At 41.8% G+C, this 19264-nt stretch overlaps 1 protein-coding gene across 2 annotated transcripts in view; it reads right to left on the bottom strand.

Annotated features, from left to right (window-relative positions):
- Nucleotides 1–5595: 5595 nt before the first annotated feature.
- Nucleotides 5596–19264, bottom strand: part of LOC144597470 (poly(A) polymerase type 3-like) — a 51579-nt gene continuing 37910 nt past the window's right edge. For both annotated transcript variants that reach the window (XM_078406903.1, XM_078406902.1), the window contains exons 16-23: nucleotides 18258–18379; nucleotides 15978–16099; nucleotides 15415–15527; nucleotides 13526–13731; nucleotides 12295–12399; nucleotides 11852–11929; nucleotides 11590–11646; nucleotides 5596–10088 (exon numbers count right to left, since the gene is read on the bottom strand). In XM_078406903.1, coding sequence (XP_078263029.1) covers nucleotides 9993–10088; nucleotides 11590–11646; nucleotides 11852–11929; nucleotides 12295–12399; nucleotides 13526–13731; nucleotides 15415–15527; nucleotides 15978–16099; nucleotides 18258–18379 — 899 coding nt within the window. In that variant the 3' untranslated portion in view covers nucleotides 5596–9992. The remainder of the gene's footprint in view (nucleotides 10089–11589; nucleotides 11647–11851; nucleotides 11930–12294; nucleotides 12400–13525; nucleotides 13732–15414; nucleotides 15528–15977; nucleotides 16100–18257; nucleotides 18380–19264) is intronic.

Genomic DNA, 19264 nt, shown 5'->3' with positions numbered 1-19264 from the left:
TGGGACAGAGGGGGTGGAGGGAACCAGGGCTATTGCGGGCTTCCATAGAAAATAGGTGCAGGAGGAGGCCATTTGGCCCTTCGAGCCAGCAAAGCCATTCATAGTGATCATCCACAATCAGTAACCTGTGCATCCACAATCAGTAACCTGTGCCTGCCTTCTCCCCATATCCCTTGATTCCACTAGCCCCCAGAGCTCTATCTAACTCTCTTACATTCCTCCAGTGATTTGGCCTCCACTGCCCTCTCTGGCAGAAAATTCCACAAATGCACAACTCTCTGGGTGAAAAAGTTTTTTCTCACCGTCGTTTTAAATGGCCTCCCCTTTATTCTTGGACTGTGGCCCCTGGTTCTGGACTCCCCCAGGAAACATTTTCCTGCATCTAGATTGTCCAGTCCTTTTATAATTTGATATGTCTCTAAGATAGACAATAGACAATAGGTGCAGGAGTAGGCCATTCGGCCCTTCGAGCCATCACCACCATTCAATGTGATCATGGCTGATTATTCTCAATCAGTACCCCGTTCCTGCCATCTCCCCATACCCCCTGACTCCGCTATCCTTAAGAGCTCTATCTAGCTCTCTCTTGAATGCATTCAGAGAATTGGCCTCCACTGCCTTCTGAGGCAGAGAATTCCACAGATTTACAACTCTGACTGAAAAAGTTTTTCCCTCGTCTCTGTTCTAAATGGCCTACCCCTTATTCTTAAACTGTGGCCCCTGGTTCTGGACTCCAACATTGGGAACATGTTTCCTGCCTCTAACGTGTCCAACCCCTTAATAATCTTATGTTTCGATAAGATCCCCTCTCATCCTTCTAAATTCCAATGAATACAACCCTAGTCTTTTCAATCTTGTCTCATATGACAGTCCCGCCATTCCGGGGATCAATCTCGTGAACCAACACTGCTGCACTGCCTCAATTACAAGGATGTCCTTCCTCAAATTAGACCAAAACTGTACACAATATTCTAGATGTAGTCTCACCAGGGCCCTATACAACTGTTGCAAAGTCCATACCACCAGGCTGATGTTTTATAAAGGAGAAATGGGCACCATAAGACTCAATCCTAATGTAGATCAAAAGCTAATGTAACATCTGAGGTTTAGTGAGAGAGACGTCTGTTAGATTTGGAACGGGTTGTGTAATCAGCTCTGCTGCACTCTCCTTCAGTTTTGCTAAAAATACATCAATTAACATGTCCTTGCCTCATGGACCTCAGAAATCCACTCCCAGAATCTTTGGATTTATTTCTGAGGTGAATTTTTATTTTAAGGGAGCTTGATTTAGAGAGACGAGTTCAAATCCTACCAAGCTACCTTGCCATTTGGATCTAGTTTATTAAAAGCCTTCTGAAATTAAAGTGCAGGCGAGCATGGAACTATATAATTGTCAATAAATCAAACAAATGATTTAATTAGCATCTCTAAGGGACATGTATCTTCTACTCTTCCCTATAGCTGCCCGGGGCTCCAAAATGCCGAACGCACGGACCAGACTGTTCCTGCAATGATGGAGCAGCGAGAGAGTCGGCGGACCAGATGTCAACTTACATCGGCGAGACCAAGCGCAGGCTCGGCAATCGCTCCGCTCAACACCTGCGCTCGGTCCACATTGGCCAAACTGATCTCCCGGTGGCCCAGCACTTCAACTCCCCCTCCCATTCCCAGTATGACCTTTCTGTCATGGGCCTCCTCCAGTGCCATAGTGAGGCCCACTGGAAATTGAAGGAGCAGCACCTCATATTTCGCCTGGGCAGCTTGCAGCCCAGTGGTATGAACATCGACTTCTCCAACTTTAGATAGTTCCTCTGTCCCTCTCTTCCCCTCCTCCTTCCCAGATCTCCCTCTATCTTCCTGTCTCCACCTATATCCTTCCTTTGTCCCGCCCCCCTGACATCAGTCTGAAGAAGGGTCTCGACCTGAAACGTCACCCATTTCTTCTCTCCTGAGATGCTGCCTGACCTGTTGAGTTACTCCAGCATTTTGTGAATAAATACCTGCAATTGTGGAGGTCACCAAAGGCCACACTTGGCCAGGCCGACCCTGCAACGACATGACAACGGGTCTTCGTGACCAGGTTAAGAAACTCTGCACTTGCAACTGGGACCTGAAAATGGCGCAAAGCCTGGCAACTCTTGTACACTGTCTCAGTGTGCTATTCCTGAACACATATACTGAATCTAAGATGGGCTTAGAATACTTGCTATCATAGCAAATACTTGTATGCAAGAAATAATTTCACTGTACGTGTGACAATAAAGTACCATTGGTGTAGTCGGATGTGACATCCACAGATCTTAATTGCCCTTTTGAACTGGGCAAGGACTTTAGTTCAAGACCATGGAACAACAAGACCAACCAGGACACCCATTTGTGGTGAATGGGTGTCCACAGATCCCTGATAAAGGATCTCTGGCCTTTGCCCACCCATCTGGGCAAACAAAACCCCTCACCAGTAACCACCTATCACTCACCAGGCTTTGCCCTGCCCCAGGCTTTCTCCCCATCTCCACTACATTCAGTCTGAAGAAGCATCCCGCCCAGAAACATCATCTATTTCCTCCAGAAATGCGACCTGACCTGCTGAGATACTCCAGCACTTTGCGCTTTCTTCAGGGCAAATATTATGCAAAGAGTGGGCTTCACGCAGCACAGTGGCACAGCACCAGAGACCCAGGGCGGCGTGGACTCAATGGCCTAAAGGGCTCTTTTCTACTCTGTATCACTAAAATAAGCTCATGTGACATTAATCCCATACTCCCTCCAAGTTCCAAATTCTTCCCCCACCCCAGATTTCACTACTCACACACCTATTGGGGGCAATTTACTACAGGCAATTTAATCTATTAACCCATGATTAGGGGCACAGTTAATGATCTGCACAATCCACATTGATGTGACAGCTAAGACACACTGACGCCTCTATTTCACAAGGAGACCGAGGTCATTTGGCATGTCTCCAGTGACTTACAAACGTCTACAGATGCTTCATAGAAAGCATACTATTGGATTGCATCACAGCTTGGTTTTGGAAAAGCCTCTCCTCAAGACCGGAAGAAATTGCAGAGAGCTGTAGATATAGTGGTCTATCACAGGCCAGACTTCCCACCATTGACTCCATCTACATCCCTTCTCTCCTGAGATGCTGCCTGACCTGCTGAGTGACACCAGCATTTTGTGAATAAATACCTTCGATTTGTACCAGCATCTGCAATTATTTTCTTACACCATCTACAAGTCACACTACCTCACACAAGGAGGCAACATAGTCAAATTTACTCATCCATGACCTTCCTTCCATAGTGAAGGGCGGCACGGTGGCGCAGCAGTAGAGTTGCTGCCTTACAGCTAATGCAGCGCTGGAGACTCGGGCATGGTGGCACAGTTGCTGCCTTACAGCGCCAGAGACCCGGGATTGATCCTGACTACGGGTGCTGTCTGTACAGAGTTTGTACGTGGTTTGTCTGTGGGTTTTCGCAGATCTTTGGTTTCCTCTAACACTCCAAAGATGTACAGGTTTGTAGATTAATTGGCGTTGTATAATTGGTACAAGAGTAAATTGTCCCTAGTGCGCGTAGAAGTTTGGGGTTCGCTGGGCAGCGTGGACTCGGTGGGGCAAGGGGCATGTTCCCGTGCTGTATCTCTAAACTAGTCCTGCCCGTCATTCCTTCTCCCCGACCCTGTCCAGTAGAAGGGACTGAAGCTTGAAAACACGTGAATCAGACTCAGGAACAGCTTCTTCCCCTCCAACCAAGTTTATGAATGGTCCTTCCATAAGCTAGGGTAGTGTCCCATTCACCTCCACCCCATTGTGGATGCTGGAGTTTGTCTAAGGAGCTGAGGCACTGCAGTGCCGAGAACTGTATTGTTCAGGTGCATGTGATAATAAAGTAAACAATAGACAATAGGTGCAGGAGTACGGCATTCGGCCCTTCGAGCCAGCACCACCATTCAATGTGATCATGGCTGATCATTCTCAATCAGTACCCCATTCCTGCCTTCTCCCCATACCCCGACTCCGCTATCCTTAAGAGCTCTATCTAGCTCTCTCTTGAATGCATTCAGAGAACTGGCCTCCACTACCTTCTGAGGCAGAGAATTCCAGATTAAATTGAGTTGTTTTGAAATGTAGTAGATAGTATTTTGATGTCTTTTGTGCCAGCTACAAAATGAAATGAGTGGAATAGTCAAACCAAAAAAAGTTATATCTACAATATTTCTGCAAGAAAAAAAATCCCCACATGTCACCAAAAGGTTCTTTAATTTCTACCTGTCGCTAGTAACTTCAAACTATTTAATAAAAGGTTATTTAAAACAGATACAATAACTAGTACCTTCAGACTACAGCTGGTAAGGGACACCACAGTAAAACTGATGCCATAGAAACTTGTGTCATTGAACAGGTCCTTTGAACCATTGGACATTATTCCGACTCATTTTAAATGAAGAAATACATCTCTATACAAAATAGCTTCTGAAAATTATAGTGTACACACACACACACTATGAAAGAAACAGAACTCCATCCGTGAGCCGCAGAGAACAGCTTGCGAAAGCAACAGTTAAAACCCAAACATACTATCATTTCACTTTGATTTTCACATAATAGTATAAAACATTTTCCAATATAGTTATCGGAAGGGACAAGGACACGGAAAGAACAAATTCTGAAATCGTGCCGACGCTTAACTGAAAGTCGCCGAATGTCAGTGTTCACAGACATGGGCAGCCGGGTTTTGGTTGACCTGCAGTTTACACAAGGCAGAACTAGGCAGGCCAGGAGTGTGTTAAATGGGTAAATAAAGGTGAGGGTTTTAGCACACAAGCTGACGTTTAAATGTTGCCAGGGTTTTGCTGCGCACAAGCTGCTTTATTGTCCAAGGACATGCAGTGGAATGGAACACTGTGCAATCTTAGATTTTAGATTTAGAGATACAGCGCGGAAACAGGCCCTTCGGCCCAGCGATCCCCGCACATTAACACTAGGGACCATTTTTCTTTACATTTACCCAGTCAATGAACCTACATACCTGTACGTCTTTGGAGTGTGGGAGGAAACCGAAGATATTGGAGAAAACCCACGCAGGTCACGGGGAGAACGTACAAATTCCGTACAGACAGCGCCCGTAATCAGGATCGAACCCGAGTCTCCGGCGCTGCATTTGCTGTAAGGCAGCAACTCTACTGCTGCGCCACCGTGTCGCCCTTCACTATGGAAGGAAGGTCATGGATGAGCAAATTAAAGACCACGGAGCCCACCCATGACACTCTCTTGATGAACTCTTAGAACAATATCCTTGAAGTTAGTGGGATAATTAACTTGCAGCCACCATCACCATCCACAGATTTCTAAAGGCAGGACAAGTAAACATGCAGCTGAGAAAGGCTCGTAGGATACTTTGGATAGACGCAAAATGCTGGAGTAACTCAGCGGGTTAGGCAGCATCTATTTTTGTGTGTCTATCTTTGCACAAGCATTTGGAATAAAGGCTCAAACCCACATCTTTCAGACTCTTAACTGAGCCCTGATTAAGGCTGGAGCCAAGCTAAAATCTGGATGCATGTCGTTCAAAGAATTCACACGTCACTTAATTTTGTGCTGCATTTTTATTTATTTTAAATGAAGAAATACATCTCTATACAAAATAGCTTCTGAAAATTACTAGTGTACAGACACTATGAAAAAAAACAGAACTCCATCTGTGAGCCGCAGAGTACAGCTTGCGAAAGCAACAGTTAAAACTGTGAGGAAGGAAAAACTATGACAAGTTCACCAACAACGAAAAAAAATAGTTTTAGCACTCTTTTTGGCAGAACACGAGGTGCATTCACATGAAAGCTTTTTGATTTCTTGCTTGTCCACAAATAGCCCACTCAATCACAACCTGCGACAGCTTTACTTCACATTCAGGCAGATGGACAGAAACATTAATTCCCAAAATGAATGACTGTTGAAATGAGTTGTGTTTTTTTAAATTCTGTAAAAGCCAGTTATCATTCACCCTGCTAAATGAGAACCGGTCAACACAGCACCGTTTCATTCTCAAGGAAAAAAAAGTTTAAAATAAAAACCGCTGGTTTAAAGAATCTTAGTCTGCAGTTAATGTTGGGTTGGGTTTTTTTTTATAACTACCTGTTCATGCAGTTTAGTAATGAAACCAGCTGCTTAGCTGACAATAGCATTCAAAAAGGTAACGCAGTTAAAGTTTTTAAATAGAGATGGCTTAAACAGACTGAAAACAGAACACTCAGGAAAGCCTCAAGCAGATATTATACCTCACATCAAGCAACTTGTAAGCTGCTGCCATGTTAAAGTGGCCAAGTTAAACTTGTCACCTGGTCACTGAATGAAAGTCTAAAGTTGGGTTAATGTTCTGGTCAACCAGGATGGGTGTATGTATGTAACCTGCATGATTTTATTTACTAGGAATGTATGGAATAAAGGCTAAAGTTGCTTTCCACATGGGCAGTGGTGGTGGTGGTGGGGCTGTTTGGAAGAAACAGAATGCGTTCAGTTTATTGCAATTGCACCCAAATAGGGAGTAAGCTGAAAGGTTTGCAATCCATTCACGGAAAGGGTATATCAGCCTGGTATAAATGCCATGCACCCTTGCCAGTATGAACCTTGGCATTCCTTAGCCCTGCAGACAGCTGCTCATAATGCACACTTACATTAGTGCATCTCATATCACAGCTCCAATGGCGCGCTGGATATACGCCAAAAATTTACCCCTGCTACAATCTGCGCATCAATTATTCTTCTCCATCCGATTTCTTAGCATATTCATAATAAAATTAAGACTGGATCCATGATGGTGTTAATCAAGGACTCCTCGAAAACCTGAAATTGGCCTTTTGTAAATGACCAACAGAACTCCTCAGACATGACAATATACAATAGTCTACAATGCAAGCACTTTCTTAGTTAATCAGCATTCATCTCATCACTCCCTACATACAATTCATTGGGTAACTCCTCCTACTACAGACATGCAACTAGCTGGGGTAGCTCCTTGGCAGGTAAAGACCATGCTACCCATGTTTTTCTCCCCTCCCCCAATGCACTGAAGGCAGAATCGGCTGCATTTATTCTCCACAGCATGAAATGTGTTTAATTGTGTCTTTTTTTTATCAACAATGGCCAATGCAGGCTTTCAATTCAGAAAACACTTCCCTAACCCATTTACTTACATTCTCAATTATTTTTAATTCCTAATAATCAGTTTTGAAACTCTCTGGTCCACCACAAAACGCACTGTGGCGTCCAGCACACTGCAAGAAAGCTTTTGGAAACTCCAATTCAAAAGCAGGTCTGCTGTCAGGGAGGGGAAAAAAAAAATCACAATTCAGTGGCCAGCTATCTGCAAGAGCAAAACCAGAACTGCTTTTATCATCATTGTGCAGCCAGATGCTGCATTGGCCAAGCACCACAAAAATTCTAATAGCTCCTTTCATTCGACATAGCTTTCTTACCCCACCACCCTCAAACAAAACATTTTGCAGTGCCACCATGCATAGAAAAACATGGAATACTTTACAAAACATTACATTTTAGTAGATTACCTGATGGTTTGTTAAACCTATGTTAATGACAGCACATCCAAAGTTTAAAAAACTTGGGACAGACCTAAAAAGGAATAAATTTGGAGCATAGGCAATTGAGCCTTCCATAAATATTTTAGAAAGATGCACAATTCAACTCTGTCAGAGTGAGTCAACCATTTCACAAAGGGAGACCTGTACAAGGATCAGAAACCAAGAGAGAAAAGCATGCGTGTATATCTAGCATTGAGACAATGAAGTTTCAATTCAGCTTGTCCACACTTCAAGTTTAAATGGCATTTGCAAATGTGTTACCTTTTCAGCTAACAGTTAAGGCTCAGTCACTCTTGGAGTCTGTGTCGAGCGGGGACACAGTGTGAGAAGGGTGGTCCACATACTTATCAAATTAAAAAATTAAAACTGTAAAATGTTAGTACTTCCAAAAGCACTTCTCGAACGTTTACAATATTGCAACTCTTCCACTCTTGCTTTCAATAAACTGATGAAAAATATTTTAAAGCATTCCAAGTCAATGAAAATACAAAGGATTCAATGCATGGAGGAAACCCTCCATCATCTCATTAAAAACTTGAGCACCGGAGTCTTACGATGGAGAACCATAAATAATGTCACAAAGCTCACATTCACAGATGATGTGCCCAGGTTGACAATGAGTGAATTAGTTGTGGATTGAGCCAACAACCTGCTCATATTAAACAGCTCAAATTCCAGCATGGCAAAACTTGAATCTCATGCTCTATTTTACAATTTAAAAAAAGATCCATGGGTGACTGGCTCTCAGAACTACCTCTCCTATAACTTTCTTCTATAAGTGCTAGCCAGAGTCACCAATATAAAACTTAATGGTGCTAGTAGCATCATTACCAGTCTTTCCTGATGCATTAAATTTGAGGAAGAACCCGTTTTCTTGACATGCTGCCACATATATATATATATATATCTCAATGTTGACATAATACCTCTCATCATGTAAAAGGGGTTTTCCCTTCATGTAGTTATGTGACATGATGAAAATTGGAAGTTTGAATGGTTTCAAGGACTTCTGTTTACTGGACACCACATGCCTGAAGTACATTCATTCCATCATACCAAGTCTTGAAGGATTTATAACTGATAAACTTGAGGACAAACTAGAAAAAGTGTTTTCTTTGTACTGATCCAAAGAAGAACGTTTTTGGCTTTAAAATAACATTTCTAACGGTACTTGCAAGGAAAAGAATTGTAGCTCACTGGCGAGATTTAATGGAACTGTCCATGGTCACATGTGTCAAAGCAAACAACTGTAGCAGATTCCTCGCTGAACAAGGTGAATTCTAAACCTATTTTGGCATGCTTCATGGATGCATAAGGGCCATGCAATTTGCTGAACAATGTACCATGCAGAAGCACAAAGTCTACTTTTTACAAGCAGGAAATTTTCACCCAAGAGTTTCAATGTCAAATATAGATGAGCTCAATCAATGTCAAATATGGATGAGTTTTACACTGGATTGCAATTTGACAGGGAAGTGATATAACGTTTGGTCAAGCAGTGACTCATCCTAGTGGTAGTAGATCTCAAATCCTACCTTTTAGGTATGATAGGAAACCAGCTTCAAAATGGAAATGTTCAGTATCTTAACATGACACCTACCAGTCGCAAACAAACCAACTTGAACTTGGTTTTGAGACAACCTATTCCTGACAGCGGCACAAAAATAGAAGTCAAATGAATATCTAACCCATCAAAAATCAACAGACAAACAATGGAAGCAACCAAGGAAAAGCAGCAGCTCCTGTCCCCTTTCCAGGTTGTAAGAGACACCAGGAACTGAGTGCTGATTTCACTTTGCTGTTTGAAAGAATCAATTGAATCAAAGTAGATTAGTGCCCTGAAATCAATAATGGTATGTCCCAGTACAAGGGTCCTTCCTTACCAAATCTCCCCCAATACCATCACTAACCTAAATTCACAAATAATGCCCGTATGACTGAACAATTGGTCAACAAAAACATTTTAAAAAATCTTTTCACAATTGCAGGCAGTTTTAAGAGCAAAGGTAACGGGAGGGAGAATGGTTCTTGGAAAAAACTGTTTCAACTAACATAACTGTTGCCAACACACCAGCAGTACTCCGCCAAGATGCATTCGCTGCATGACCAGTCAGTCCGCAGTGCATCCTTATCACTGGTCGAGTTCTACCAGACTCCAGATTCGACAATGATCAAGTCTTTTAGGACATGTTTAAAAAAAAATCTACAGCCTTTATCGTCCAATTTCACCATATACCACCATCACCTTTGTCCAAAGAACTTTAAAAAATGTTTCCATGGAGGAATCTGCAGCCAGCAAACAGATGACTCTTCCCATCGATGTTTATTTTTGTACGCGTGCACGCATGTCCTTCTCCTCTTTGTGTTCTATGGCCCCAGGAGTGGTAGCAGTTCTACCGGTTCAGCCTCAGCTTTATTGAGTTTTTAACTACTGGAACAGGGTTTACAGGAAGGGAGGAAACATCAGAAAGTTCTGTGCTCATTGGTTCCTGTGTGCAAAAAGGAAATGACATTATGCTTCAATGCAAGAGTGTTGCGAGTAAGATCAACACATGTAGGGTTCAAATTAACTACCACGTACAAAAACATAAATTTGGAAGTATTTGATATTGATCACATGACCAGTTCTATTCTACAGTTTTTATTAAAATGATCAAGTAACCTAATGATGCTATCTCATAAGTGTTTAATTGTCATATGCACCACGACCAGAACAATAATGTAGCAACAACCTTACAAGAAAGAATTTAGATTTAGATTTTTTTAGATTTAGAGATATAGTGCAGAAACAGGCCCTTCAGCCCACCGAGTCCACGCAGCCCAGCGATCCCCGCACATTCACACTATCCTACACCCACTAGGGACAATTTTTTTACATTTGCCCAGCCAATTAACCTACAAACCTGTACGTCTTTGGAGTGTGGGAGGAAACCGAAGATCTCGGAGAAAACTCACGCAGGTCACGGGGAGAACGTACAAACTCATTGTTCTGGCCGGGTGCATACATCTGCACCATCTCACTGGACATCCTGCACCATGCATCAAAATTCAAAGCATCTAAACTGCTGCCTCACCTTTTTCCGATCTTGAAACAATAGGCCAGGATTAATGTTAATATAATTTACACAACTTTCAAAAACAGGTGCAAAATAATGAGTGTTGAGAACGGTTGAGGTGATCATCGTAGAAAAGTTACGACGTGAGCTCCTATACATCACAGGGTAGTGATGCAAGATCAATTTGCAGCCATAAAAAGTTGAGATATATTAGCAACTTGTTGGCAGCAGTTAGTGATATCAATTGAGAACAACAACAGAATTAAAAAGGAAACAAAAAAAACAAAAACAATTTGGTTAGCTCAAGTAAATAATAGGATATAGAACAGTACAGCACAGGATCAGGCCCTGCAGCCCCACAGCATATATGCCAAACATGATGCCACCTTAAACTAATCTCCTCTGCCTGCAAGTGATCCATATCCCTCCATTCTCTGCATATCCACGTGCTTATCTAAACGCCTCTTAAATGTCACTATCGTGTCTGCCTCCACCATTACCACTGGCAACAATAGTTAACTCTGAACAATGCAATTGAGGCCACAGTTTTGATTATTAGTATCATTTTCTAGAATAGGACTGGTGGGGGTTAGTAAATGAAATGCCACAATGCCCTGAGGTTTCCCTGGAAAATGAAAAATATCAGGTTTCCTAACTGCTGCCCGCAAACCTAGTCAGGTTATGCATGTGATGGCACGGCCAAACAAGTGTTGGCTGCCCCTTGACAAAAAAAAAACAACCGAAACTCAGTGTTTGCATGGCCATTTAACCGATACCAGTAGATGGCCTGCTCTGTGGAAATCCATTCCCAACAGGAATTAGTGTCTTCAAGAAGGACGATGCAACATTGTGAATACGTCCCTAGTTACTGTAATATGTAAAAATAGCTATGTATCTCGTGATTAAATGCCAAAGCACATCTTAAATAACTTGCCTGTGAGACAGAAGCCTTAGATTGGATTGGCAGCATCTTTTCTTCAGACTCAGCAACCTACACCAAAAAGGCAACATATGGATTGGTACCTAGCCAAAATTTCTTAAGTTCACATTTCAGCGCTCTTCTCAATTTTCAACATGAAGAATTAGTTGTGTAGAATTTCTGATGGGAAATTTTAAAACTGAATTTCCCATCTAACTATTATACAGCAGAGCAACTAAATTAATCTCCAGACACTGTACTGGAAACGGCACCTTACCTTCATATTTTCATCGCCTTTTTTCTCAGTATTAGGACTTGTCGAACAGTCACCTTGCTCATTCACAGAGGCAGATCCCTAGCAAATATGAAACATTCATACGGCAATTATAGCTTTTTAAAATAACGTACACGTTAAATTAGATTCACTTAAAAATCTGAAAATTTCCCATCCTTTTCTTGGGTTAAAAAAAAATCCCACACGAGTCACCCTCAGCACAAAGAACCATCAACGAGTGGAAGGGAAATCAAAATCATATTTGACAAAATAAAGGTAGGAAACAAAGATTTCAAATTAGATTTTTATTTTTTATTTTTTAGGAAAACAGTGTAAATGGGTAGAAGTTTAGAAAAACTGAAAGACCAACGATAACGCAGAGGAGTGAAGAGGGAGCTAGAAAACAGCTTCATTAACTGTATAATGACAGAGAATCAGTCACTCACATCTAACTTCTTTCTCTTTGGTGAACCTTCAGTTATCTGCATGGATGTTCTCTTTGAACTCTGCGATAGACTCTGATCCATTGGTACTCCATTTGTTGCAGGTTCCTAAACAATAAACATGAGATTAGTTTTTTTAGAGTCACTATCTGCAGGATAGAATGATTCACTGCTCTTTTAAAATAGGTAAAACACTAGTCCATATCTGGTATCATGAAAACTAAACTATACAGGTTATATAACTATATTCATGGTCCACATATTTGCTTGGTTGAAATTAATCACACCTTTGTTGTGACTGGAAATGAGATGTTAGGAATGTTACTAACTTACAAAAATGTTTTTAAATCTGTTTAATCAAATTAGCAGATGAAAAGGTACAGTCACGTTAGAGCAACTGTTGGGCGAAAACTTTGGCCCTACTTGCCCCTGATGACCAAGGTGCCCAATTGCCCTCGTTTGGCTCATTTCCCTCTAAACCGTTTCTATCCATATACCTTTCCAAAAAGCCATGTTAAACCTGGAAGCTTCAATAATCACAGCTACTTGGTGCTGGGACCACTCATTTGCCAGTAATATTTTCTAAATAACATCTATATAATCCTTAAAGAACCTATAATTTATGCAACCCACCGATTTAGCAGATTTTTATATTGAATAATTTTTACATTGTGCAAAGTTTTTTTTTATCGAGGTGAAAGCTCAATGAAAATAACCAGAACAAGTTATTATATTAAGAATGACGGCCGGGGGGGGGGGGTGTGACAAATTGACACTGTCCCTAGAGTTCAGTTGCTGAATCAGTTTTTATTCTGCTGACTGAGTATGGAATTAAAACATTATGGTTATCACTGTTGAACCTTTTTCAGAAGTCTCTGATTGAAAGCAAGTTTCCAAATCCATTATTTGCCCTTGTAAATCAAAGGGTGTGCTTTTAAATGAGAACAATGCACTTTCAATAAATGTAGAGCAGATTTTGGTCAGTGAAAAATGAAAATAAGCTAGGTTATAGCCTGATAAAGGACCAAAATTCTGTGAGGTACAGTCTTTAGTTAACTCTTTATAATTAGTTAATAAAAACCTTCTCTCGCTCGCCACACTAAAAACACAAATTCTCTTCCCCCTCCCCAACTAAAGCAGCCTTTGTGTTAATGAACAAAAACACAAAGGAAATAATTGAAAGAGTATTTAATTTGAGATTTTTCAACTGTGGTTGAAATACAAATGCAGAAACCTCGGTATTTGCAGATTCATTAGTAGCAGGCGATGCCGGTCTCTTCCCCCCAGAGGGAACAGGATTAGACGCCTTTGTGGTGGAACTTGCAGGCTGGCTGCCGATGCACGTGGATGAAACCTGGCTAACTGCTGATTTTGGTTGCGCAGTAGAAGCAGGTACGGGAGATGCCTGAGGAATGTGGTCACTGGAGGATGCGGCCGAGCCTAGAGACAAAGTTATTTATGTTAATTTTAAAATATTGGTGGTATTTATGCAGAAGCCACATCCCAGGACATGCAGTTGGCATGGAGCAGTTAAACACGGAAATCTATAAACTAATAACATAGAATAGTACAGAACAGGAACAGGCGCTTTGGCCCACAATGCCTGTGCCGAACATGCCTAGATAATCCCCATCTCACCTGTACACGTGATCCATAACCCTCCGTTTCCTGCATATTCATGTGCCAATCTAAAAGCTTCAAACGCTGCTGCCCTATCTGCCTCCACCATCATCCTAGCACCCACCGCTCAATGTAAAAAAACTTGCCCTGCATATCTTCTTTAAACTTTGTCTCTTTCCAATCCAAAGCTATGCCCTCGAGTCTTTGAAATTTCCACCCTGGGGAAAAATGGTTCTAAAGATCTACCCCATCTATGCTTCTCAACTTTAATCAAGTCACACCTCAATCTTCAGCATTCCAAAAAACATAATCCAAGTTTGTCCAACGTCCTCCAAGAGCTGGTACCCTTTAATCCAGGTAGCATTCCTCTTCTGCCAAGTTTAGCTTTAGTTTAGAGATACAGCATAGAAGCAGGCCCTTCAGCTCAGTGTCCACACCGACCTTTAATTGCGTGTTCACACCAGTTATCCCACGACACGCTAGGGGCAATTTACAGAGGCCAATTAATCTACAAACCCACATATCTTTGGAATGTGGGCGGAAACTAGAGCACCCGGAGGAAACCCACGCGGTCACAGGGAGAACATGCAAACTCCACATAATCAGCACCCAAAGTCAGGATCAAACCCGGTTCTCTGGTGCTGCAAGGCAACAGCTCTACCATTGCTGCGCGAATAATGCTGGTTTTTTCCATTGCTATGTAAAACTCCAGTCTTTCACTGCCTTCTGATTTGACACCTCCCATCTCCAAGACTGGTCATAAACTAAAATTACATTCCACCCAGTCTTTCCAGGTGAGACAGAGGTTCACCTGCACCTCCTCCAACCACATCTATTGCATCCGCTGCTCTAGATGTCAACTTCTTTACATCGACGAAACCAAGCGCAGGCTCGGCGATCGTTACGCTCAACACCTCCGCTCAGTCCGCCTTAACCAACCTGATCTCCCAGTGGCTGAGCACTTCAACTCCCCCTCCCAGTCTGACCTTTGTCATGGGCCTCCTCCAGTGCCATAGTGAGGCCCACTGGAAATTGGAGGAACAGCACCTCATATTTCACTTGGGCAGCTTGCAGCCCAGCGGTATGAACATTGACTTCTCCAACTTTAGATAGTTCCTCTGTCCCTCTCTTCCCCTCCCCCTTCGCAGTTCTCCCTCTATCTTCCTGTCTCCACCTATATCCTTCCTATGTCCCACCCCCCTGACATCAGTCTGAAGAAAGGTCTCAACCCGAAACGTCACCAATTCCTTCTCTCCTGAGATGCTGCCTGACCTGCTGAGTTACTCCAGCATTTTGTGAATAAATACCTTCCATACAAAAAAGGTATTCTCCAGTGAGAGTGCAATTCCCCCACAAAATCAATGTGAACAGTCAAGTAGAACAATGTTGGGGAAAACAAAAATCATGCAGTACTTTTATTTTAGGGATGTAGTTATTCTATAATCGCCAAATACATTTACACTCAGTTTCGTCCTCATGAAACCGGAAAGATCTGCTGCTTACCCTCCAAACGGGAAATGGAATTTCCTTTAGAAAGAGTAGTCTCTGATTCCACCTGGGTTTCTGAATTTGGAACACTGATCACATTCACTGTTGAAGCAGCAGTAATGGGACTACTTAAGGCGAGGAAGGAAAAATAAAATCTTAGTGTGCCTCAGAAAATAAGGAAATATTCAGAAAGAATACCGATCTATTTTTTCCCCCCATCAGTTCTTTCTATAACTGTTCAATATGTCAATGTCCAATTTATTAACCTTTAAGTGCTCAGGGAATAGAAATGGAAATCTATAACTGTCATCTCAAGCTTAAAATTACTTGGTGTTTTGAACATTTCTATTTTAAAATATTACATAAATCTATTCTGTTAGCAGCAGAAATTCCACCCACCCAATTATGCAATTTAAATTAATATTTGAACATACCAAGCCCCTCCAATCCCTAATAATAAGCATGAATTTTAGAAATAGAATTACATTAAATTTCCACTGTGATATTTTGTACTGATTTGCAAGGACACATTTTTCAACCAAATCTTTTCTATAAAGAGGAAGTAATATCCATGTTACCTCTGGGGACTGTTGGCATTCTGTAATGGACTGGAAGGCACAAGCAGGCTATGGTCACTGTCGATAGAGGCTTCCATGCTATTTTCATCTTCACAGTTGGCTTTGCTCCCCTCCAATGAATGCTAAGATGAGAAATAAGTTTTAAAATCAGTAGCTAGATCGGGAAGTGGATGCATTCTATACATTGGTTGTTTGCAAAACACAAGAGAGTCCTAGCCATACCCTGAAAGAGAAGTGACAAAGACCCTCCTGATTAAGTTTAGTGATACAGCTGGGAAACAGGCGCTTGCACCCACCAAGTCTGTGTTTACCAGCAAACATACCCCATACACTAGCACTATCCTACACACTAAGGACAATTTACAATTTTTACCCAAGCCAAATTAACCTACAAACCTGCACATCTTTGGAGTGTGGGAGGAAACTGGAGCACCTAGGGAAAACCTACACAGTCACGGGGAGAACGTACCAACTCCGTAGACAGCACCCAGAGTTAGGTTCGAACCCGGGACTCTGGCGCTGTGAGGCAGCAATTCAACTGCTGTGCCACTGTGCCGTGTTTCATCCAAAGATAATTACAACAAATTTAGCCACAAACATGACTGGAATTAGTCCGAAACAGATTCAGTTTCACTTCAGAATGAATCTAAATTCCTTGGGACGTTTATTCTAATGATTATCAAAACCCTCACTATCATTAGGGTAGTGTAAATGTTTGTCATTTACATTAATGATCTGGATGATGGTGTGGCAATTGGATTAGTAAATATGCAGATGATACTAAGATAGGTGGTGTAGTTAATAATGAAGTAGAGTTTCAAAGTCTACAGAGAGACTTGGGCCCTTTGGAAGGGTGGGCTGAAAGATGGCAGATGGAGTTTAATGCTGATAAGTGTGAGGTGCTGCATTTTGGTAGGACAAATCAAAATAGGACGTAAATGGTAGGGAATTGAGGAATGCAGTGGAACAGAGGGATCTGGGAATAACTGTGCATTGTTCCCTGAAGGTAGAATCTCATGTGGATAGGGTGGTGAAGAAGGCGTTTGGTATGCTTGCCTTTATAAATCAGAACATCGAATATAGAAGTTGGGATGTAATGTTAAAATTGTACAGGGCATTGGTGAGGCCGAATCTGGAGTATGGTGTGCAGTTCTGGTCGCCAAATTATAGGAAGGATGTCGACAAAATGGAGAGGGTACAGAGGAGATTTACTAGAATGTTGCCTGGGTTTCAGCACTTAAGCTACAGAGAGAGGTTGAACAGGTTGGGTCTTTATTCTTTGGAGCGTAGAAGGTTGAGGGGGGACTTGATAGAGGTTTTTTAAATTTTAAGAGGGACGGACAGAGTTGACGTGGGTAGGCTTTTCCCTTTGAGAGTGGGGAAGATTCCAACAAGGGGACATAGCTTCAGAATTGAGGGACAAAAGTTTAGGGGTAACATGAGGGGTAACTTCTTTACTCAGAGGGTGGTGGCTGTATGGAATGGGCTTCCGGTGGAAGTGGTGGAGGCAGGCTCGATTTTATTATTTAAGAGTAAATTGGATAGGTATATGGATAAGAGGGGATTAGAGGGTTATGGTCTGAGAGCAGGTAGATGAGACTAGGTCAGAGAGAGTGGTCGGCGTGGACTGGTAGGGCCGAACGGGCCTGTTTCCGTGCTGTAGTTGTTATATGGTTATTAGGTAGTCGTTCTGCGGCAAAGACTCATGCTGTAACCTCCCACCCCAACCAAACCTTTACTGTGAAGAATCAAGGCTCGTGGAGCCCGCTAATTCGGTCAAAGCTTCCAGCCAACTGTACCATGCACAGTGCAAAAGGTTTCAGAAATCCCTTATTTGCAATGTTAATAAAATAACAAGACAGCATTCACTAAGAACCACAATCACTAAAATAAAACATACGAGATTGTCATTGCCTAGCAAAATGACAACTAGATGGAAACAAATGGCAAGTCTTTTAATGGGATAACTGCCTTTAGAATGCCAAATTTAACAGAATATTTGAAGATAGCTACTATATTTCACAGTATGATGAACTGAAACATTGTTTGTAATCTTACAATGCAAGCATTGCAAATACGAGATAGTGAAAGAAATGAATTGATAATGAATATCTTGGCCCAAAGATTTACATTGGTACAGATTATATATTACAAGAACTTGTAACATGCGCAGTCAAAACAATTTGAAATTTCTTATCATTTGGAAGAGATGATCATTTGGAACCTATAGACGCGAGGGAAACTTAATTCATTTTTATAGATCTAAAGTTATTATGTTACCTTTTTCTTTTTTTGTTGAACATAATTAGGTAGGAGTAGATGGAGCTGTTTCCTTTTCACATGCATCGCTGCAATTCTCATATCCGATTCAAACATTTTGCTGTTCATTGCTTGTCTATAAACTGTAGGCATGGAAAAGTTACTATCAATAGTTCATCTTTCAATCAACTCTTTCTCTTCTTCAAAGTTCCCAGTGCAAGTTTCCAGAACACAGAAGTACCAAGCCTACAAGCAGTAATGGCACATACAACCAAATGTCCTTTCAAGTCAAGAGACAAGAGGGTTTTATTGTCATATATGTTCCAAATGGAACAATGAAATACTTACTTGCAGCACAACAGAATCTGTAAACATATTCTGATTCAACTTTTCAGATTAGGTCACAAGGTCATAGAGTAGAATTAGGCCATTCGGCCCATCAGGTCTACTCCACCTTTCAATCATGGCTGATCTATCTCTCCCTCCTAACCCCATTCTCCTGCCTTCTCCCCATAACCCCTGACACCCGTACTAAATCAAGAATCTATCTATCTCCACAGCCAACACATCCTTCCTCAGATATGGTGCCCAAAATTGCTCACAATATTCCAAATGCGGCCTTATCAGCGCCTTAGAGCCTCAGCAATACACCCTTGTTTTTGTATACAAGCCCTCTTGAAATAAATGCTAGCATTGAGTTTGTTTTCTTTACTACTGATTCAACTTGCAGATTAACTTTTTGGGAATCGTGCACCAGCACTCCCAAGTCCCTTTGCACCTGCAATTCCTGGATTCTCTCCCCATTTAGAAAATGGTCTACGCCTTTATTCCTACTACCAAAATGCATTGACTCCACATTTTGCTACACTATATTCCATCTGCCACTTCTCTGCCCACTCTACCAACCTGTCCAAGTCCTGCTGCTTTCTCTACACTGCCTGCCCCTCCAACTATTTTCATATCATCCACAAACTTGGCCACAAAGACTTCAATCCCCTTGTCCAAATCATTAATACACAATGTGAAGA

Source organism: Rhinoraja longicauda, chromosome 10 (assembly GCF_053455715.1).
Source record: "Rhinoraja longicauda isolate Sanriku21f chromosome 10, sRhiLon1.1, whole genome shotgun sequence".
Classification (NCBI taxonomy): Eukaryota; Metazoa; Chordata; class Chondrichthyes; order Rajiformes; family Arhynchobatidae; genus Rhinoraja; species Rhinoraja longicauda.
This window is presented reverse-complemented; position numbering and strand designations above follow the sequence as displayed.